The sequence below is a fragment of the Nerophis ophidion genome, linkage group LG21 (genome assembly GCF_033978795.1).
Source record: "Nerophis ophidion isolate RoL-2023_Sa linkage group LG21, RoL_Noph_v1.0, whole genome shotgun sequence".
Lineage (NCBI taxonomy): Eukaryota > Metazoa > Chordata > Actinopteri > Syngnathiformes > Syngnathidae > Nerophis > Nerophis ophidion.
In genome coordinates this window covers 29,005,594-29,013,093 of record NC_084631.1, presented here as the reverse complement: position 1 = coordinate 29,013,093, position 7,500 = coordinate 29,005,594, and the positions used below count along the sequence as shown (strand labels likewise).

General features: G+C 33.1%; 1 protein-coding gene across 1 annotated transcript in view; it reads left to right on the top strand.

Moving 5' to 3' along the window:
- The window catches only part of LOC133539999 (homeobox protein Hox-A10-like), a 9,125-nt gene extending 3,092 nt beyond the window's left edge, over positions 1 to 6,033 (top strand). Inside the window, exon 2 of the mRNA XM_061882447.1 lies at positions 5,447 to 6,033. Coding sequence (XP_061738431.1) covers positions 5,447 to 5,724 — 278 coding nt within the window. The 3' untranslated portion in view covers positions 5,725 to 6,033. The remainder of the gene's footprint in view (positions 1 to 5,446) is intronic.
- Positions 6,034 to 7,500: the final 1,467 nt, after the last annotated feature.

The window sequence follows — 7,500 nt, the reverse complement described above, 5'->3', positions numbered from 1 at the left end:
TATAAATATATACTAAAACATACACAAATACATAACAAATACTAAAAGACACAAAAATAGATGCTGAAATACACAAAAATAACTGAATATATGGTAAAAGATACAAAATACATGTAAACACATGCTACAAGTTATGAAAATACACACAAATACATGTAAACATGGTAACAGATACCAAAATACATGTGAACATATGCTGTACAAAATGCATGTAAACATATGGTAACCGATGAAAAAATACAAATAAGCATATGCTAAAAGATACAAAATGCATGTAAACACATGCGGAAATATACAAAGATACATGTAAACGTAAGCTAAAATATACAAAAACACATGTAAAACATCCAAAATACATGTAAACATATGCTAAAAGATACATAAATACATGTAAACACATGATAAAAGATACAAAATGCACGTAAACAAATGGTATAAGAAACAGAATGCATGTAAACATATGCCAATAGATATAAAAATACATTCAAACACATTCTACAAGTTACACAATGTGTAAACACATGCTACAAGATACATGTAAACACATGGTAAAAGATGCAAAAGTGCATGTAAAACACATGCTAAATAATACAAAAAAACATGAAAACTCATGCTAAAAGATACAAAATGCATTTAAAAAACATATGGTAATGTATGCAAAATACTATAAAATATATGCTAAAAGAAACAAAAATTGATTCTAAAATATAAAGATATCCGTGCTAAAATACAAAACATACTTGAAAATACATGTTTGAAAATACAAAATACTTCAAAACCTATGCTCAGAGATACACAAATACATTCTAAGAGACACAAAAATGTATCAAAACACGCGCTAAAAGAAACAAAAATAAATGCTACAATTAAGATACAAACATAACTGAATATATGACAAAAGATACGAAAATACATGTAAAATATGCTAAAAGATGCAAAATACATGTACACAGGCTAAAAGACATACAAATGCATGTAAATACAAGGACGCAAAAATTTATACAAAGGTATTAAAAATAATACTAAAATATATCTAAACATACGCTGAAAGAAACAAAAATACATTTACACACGTTAAAAGAAACAAAAATAGATGCTACAATTAAGATACGAAAATAACTGAATATATTGTAAAAGATACCAAAATACATGTAAAATATGTTAAAAGACACAAAATACATGGTAACACATGCTAAAAGACATAAACATGCATGTAAACACAAGATGCAAAAATATATATAACTGCATGAAAAATAACACAAAAATACATCTTAACATATGCTAAAAATACAAAAACAGACGCTTAAAGATACCAAAATACATGTAAACATATGCTAAACAATACATATAAACACTTGCTAAAAGGTACATAAATTCATCTTGAATGTATGCTAAAAGGTACAAAAATACTTGTTAACATTTGCTGAAAGGTACACAAGTTAATATAACCATTCTAAAAAACTTCAAAAATGCATGTAAATATATGCTGAAAGGTACAAAAATGTATATAAACATATGGTAAAAAATACAAGAATACATATAAACATTTGCTAAAAGGTACAAAAATGAATGTGAACATGCTAAAAGGTACAAAAATTAATGTGAACATATGATAAAAGGTACAAAAATGAATGTGAACATATGATAAAAGGTACACAAAATACATGTAACAATTTGCTAAAAGGTACAAAAATTATTGTAAACATTTGCTAAAAAACTGCCCAAATATGTGGAAACATTTGATAAAATGTACAGAAACTCATGTAAACATATGCTAAAAGGTACAAAAATACATGTTAACATTTGCTAAAAGGTACAAAAATGTATGTAAACATATGCTAAAAAAAACACAAAAATACATATTAACGTTCGGTAAAAGGTACAAAATGTATGTAAAGATTTGCTAAAAAATACATGTAAATATTTCCTAAAAGGTACAAAAATTAATATAAACATATGATCAAAAACTATATAAATACATGTAAACATTTGCTAAAGGTACAAATATACGTGTAAACATATGCTAAAAGGTACAAATATACATGTAAACATATGCTAAAAAATACACAAATGCCCGTCAATATTGGCTAAAATATACACGAATGCATGTAAACATTTGCTAAAAGGTACAAAAATTATTGTAAACATTTGCTAAAAAACTACCAAAATATGTGTAAACACTTGATAAAATGCACAGAAATTCATGTAAACATATGCTAAAAGGTACACAAAATACATGTTAACATTTGCTAAAAGGTACAAAAATGTATGTAAACATATGCTAAAAAAACACAAAAATACATATTAACATTTGCTAAAAGGTGCAAAATGTATGTAAAGATTTGCTAAAAAAATACATATAAACATTTGCTAAAAGGTACAAAAGTCTATGTAAACATATGCTAAAAAAACACAAAAATACATATTAACGTTCGGTAAAAGGTACAAAATGTATGTAAAGATTTAAAAATACATACAAACATTTGCTAAAAGGTACAAAAATGTATTTAAACACATGATCAAAAACTACAAAAATGCATGTAAACATTTGCTAAAAGGTACAAATATACATGTAAACATATGCTAAAAGGTACAAATATACATGTAAACATACGCTGAAAGGTACAAATATACATGTAAACATATGCAAAAAATTACACAAATGCCTGTCAACATTGGCTAAAAAAATACACAAATGCATGTAAACATATGCTAAAAGGAACTAAAATGCGTGTTAACATTCGGTAAAAGAGACAAAATGCATCTAAACGTACTAAAAAAAAATACACAAATGCATGTAAATATTTGCTAAAAGGTACAAAAATGCATGTCAACATTTGCTAAAAAGGTACAAAAATGCATGTTAACATTTGGTAAAAGAGACAAAAATGCATGTAAACATTTGCTAAAAAATACACAAATGCATGTCAACATATGCTAAAAGGTACAAAAAAAAGCATGCAAACATTTGCTGAAAGGTACAAAAATTAATGTAAACATATGCTAAAAAACGACACAAATATGTGTAAACATTTGCTAAAAGGTACAAAAATGCATGTCAACATTTGCTAAAATGTACAAAAATGCATGTCAACATTTGCTAAAATGTACAAAAATGCATGTAAACATATGCTAAAAAAAACACAAAAATACATATTAACGTTCGTAAAAGGTACAAAATGTATGTAAAGATTTGCTAAAAAATACATGTAAATATTTCCTAAAAGGTACAAAAATTAATATAAACATATGATCAAAAACTATGTAAATACATGTAAACATTTGCTAAAAGGTACAAATATACGTGTAAACATATGCTAAAAGGTACAAATATACATGTAAACATATGCTAAAAAATACACAAATGCCCGTCAATATTGGCTAAAATATACACAAATGCATGTAAACATTTGCTAAAAGGTACAAAAATTATTGTAAACATTTGCTAAAAAACTACCAAAATATGTGTAAACACTTGATAAAATGCACAGAAATTCATGTAAACATATGCTAAAAGGTACACAAAATACATGTTAACATTTGCTAAAAGGTACAAAAATGTATGTAAACATATGCTAAAAAAACACAAAAATACATATTAACATTTGCTAAAAGGTGCAAAATGTATGTAAAGATTTGCTAAAAAAATACATATAAACATTTGCTAAAAGGTACAAAAGTCTATGTAAACATATGCTAAAAAAACACAAAAATACATATTAACGTTCGGTAAAAGGTACAAAATGTATGTAAAGATTTAAAAAATACATACAAACATTTGCTAAAAGGTACAAAAATGTATTTAAACACATGATCAAAAACTACAAAAATGCATGTAAACATTGCTAAAAGGTACAAATATACATGTAAACATATGCTAAAAGGTACAAATATACATGTAAACATACGCTGAAAGGTACAAATATACATGTAAACATATGCAAAAAATTACACAAATGCCTGTCAACATTGGCTAAAAAAATACACAAATGCATGTAAACATATGCTAAAAGGAACTAAAATGCGTGTTAACATTCGGTAAAAGAGACAAAATGCATCTAAACGTACAAAAAAAAAATACACAAATGCATGTAAATATTTGCTAAAAGGTACAAAAATGCATGTCAACATTTGCTAAAAAGGTACAAAAATGCATGTTAACATTTGGTAAAAGAGACAAAAATGCATGTAAACATTTGCTAAAAAATACACAAATGCATGTCAACATATGCTAAAAGGTACAAAAAAAAGCATGCAAACATTTGCTGAAAGGTACAAAAATTAATGTAAACATATGCTAAAAAACGACACAAATATGTGTAAACATTTGCTAAAAGGTACAAAAATGCATGTCAACATTTGCTAAAATGTACAAAAATGCATGTCAACATTTGCTAAAATGTACAAAAATGCATGTAAACATATGCTAAAAGGAACTAAAATGCGTGTTAACATTCGGTAAAAGAGACAAAATGCATCTAAACGTACTAAAAAAAAAATACACAAATGCATGTAAATATTTGCTAAAAGGTACAAAAATGCATGTCAACATTTGCTAAAAAGGTACAAAAATGCATGTTAACATTTGGTAAAAGAGACAAAAATGCATGTAAACATTTGCTAAAAAATACACAAATGCATGTCAACATATGCTAAAGGTACAAAAAAAAGCATGCAAACATTTGCTGAAAGGTACAAAAATTAATGTAAACATATGCTAAAAAACGACACAAATATGTGTAAACATTTGCTAAAAGGTACAAAAATGCATGTCAACATTTGCTAAAATGTACAAAAATGCATGTCAACATTTGCTAAAATGTACAAAAATGCATGTAAACAAATGGTAAAAGGAACTAAAATGCATGTACACATCTGCTAAAAGGTACAAAAAATAATGTAAAAATATAAAAATAACAAGATACAATTATAAACGTAAACAGAAGCTAAAAGATGCAATAGTACTTGTAAACACTCTCCAAGATACAGAAATACACTCAACACACACTGTCAAATACAAACAAGCTAAAAGAGACGACAAAATAACACACACGCACACACACACGCACACACACACACACACACACACACACACACACACACACACACACACACACACACACACACACACACACACATATATATATAGAAAAGCTGATATACAAAATACATACAATACACATGATACAAAATGTACACAACTCCCTGACTACTGTATACCTTCAGACACACACTGACATCACGCAAAATAAAACACGCACACACAAACACACCTCACTAAATGATACACGGAAAACTACAAGGGCGCTGCGTAAAAAGCCACATACAGTAGCACAAGGTGTGCACGCGTGTATTTATGCTAGAAAACAGACAAAGACGCGTGTTGACGGCTCAAAAGGCGAATAACAGCCCAATGCGCGTGCGCGCGCCTCCTTCCCTTCCGCAGGGGACAACAACAAAAGCGACGCGGCCGCCAATTGGCTGACGGCGAAGAGCGGGCGGAAGAAGCGCTGCCCGTACACCAAGCACCAGACTCTGGAGCTGGAGAAGGAGTTCCTCTTCAACATGTACCTGACCCGAGAGCGCCGCCTGGAGATCAGCAGGAGCGTGCACCTGACCGACCGGCAGGTGAAGATCTGGTTCCAGAACCGCCGGATGAAACTCAAGAAGATGACGCGGGAAAACCGCATCCGGGAGCTCACCTCCAGCTACGGGTTCTCGTGATGAACGAGGTGACGTCATCGACAAAATGGAAACGGAAAGAATGTAATAAATGACCCCCCCCCCCCCCCCCCCCCCCCCCCCCACACACACACACACACGTGTCGTAGTCTCACACACACCTCATTTTATTTTCCAGTCATCCATCTTGAGTTTGCATGGACTCGTATAAACAACAACAATATGACGTAATACTATCGAGTGAGCGTCTGACATGCGCAGTAGGCAGAATAAGTTGTATATATTGTTGTGTACATACCGACCTTGTGTTTGTGTCATGATGAATAAATTATCGCTCTGTCGCATTATGAACTGTTGCTCCCTGCAGTGTGCGTGTTTCAAGTGCGTGGAATCGTACAAAAAAAAAAAAAAAAAATCGCGTGGAGTGCGTGTTTGGAAATGTCTGCACGTATATATGAGAGAAAGGGGGCTGCGAGGCGTCTTGAGCTTGCATGCTTGCAGGCTATTGTCGGCTTTTATGACCGCCAGACGAGCTTTCTCTCCTCCACGCTTCAGTCGTGGGAGAGGCTTTCACGCGGATAGGAGGCCCTCCTTATCATGCCGCCTCGTGGATACCAAAAGTCACATTTTTTTTTTCTTAGCAGGGATCATGAACGGGTAAGTGGGGTTTCATTCTTACCCGCGTACGTGTGTGTGTGTGTGTGTGCGTGGGTGCACAAAATTCACGTCGTTATTTGCTGCTATTATGATGAATATGATGATGAAATATTGTTTCAGCGGCCCCGGATGGACTGTCGAGTGGTTTAGGTAGTTTCATGTTGTTGGGGGGCTTTTTTGAAATGACCCTGCAACATGAAACTGTCTTAATTGCCCCAGTTATGGACATCGATGACGACTGCAGATTTAAAAAAAAAAAAAAAAAAAAGAGGACAGAAATGTGCAGAAAAGGTGCGCTTTGCCCGTGCCCAATTACGCATTGGTGTTGGATTGTGTGCGTTTCTGGTCATAAGCCGGGGTGACGCATGCAGACAAGGCCTCGGTTACGACCACTGCAGTGGAGGGGAAGGGGGGAGAAAAAAGGCAAGTGGGCCAACAGCGACCTCCGTGGGCCATGAGACCGGATGCTTCCTCCTGCGCCAATATAGTCCCCGCGGACAAAAGGAAGGGAAAAAAAGGGGGCTTTATGGCGACATTCAGATCCGCCAGACAGGCTGTTATCTGCGGAGGCAAACGCGGTGAATAGCCCCTAAAGTGGTAAAGTGGTGAAAAAAAACGCAGCCTGGTGGAGGTTTACAGCCTGAGAGCTTTTGCAATATGGCGTGTTTTCTTCCTGTCCCCCCCCCCCCCCCCCCCCCCCCCTCCCTGCAGGTCTCGTTTGATGTTTGGCAAACAATACACGCTGCAGTTCACCTTAAAACTACAATATTTGCATGCTCCTTTTCGACGGAGCAGGGCTTTTTGTGTGTGCAAAAAATAACATCAAATACACACGTGTGTGTGACACGTGAGCTGGCCATCGGGGTCAGTACTGGAATACTACATCCGTTTTTTTTTATTTTATTTTTTTTTTTTTTTTTTTTTTATTGATCTATACTTTTATTAGTAGATTGCACAGTTTGGTACATATTCCGTACAATTGGCCACTAAAAGGAAACGCCCGAATACGTTTTTAAACGTGTTTAAGTCGGGTTCCACGTTAATCAATTCATGGTGCGAAAATGCTGTAAAGTGTGTTTATTTGCACAAAAAATAAATAAAAAAACTCTGCAGTCAACTGCATTCATTCATTCGCAATTCGCAGCGCTGCAGCCGCTTTTC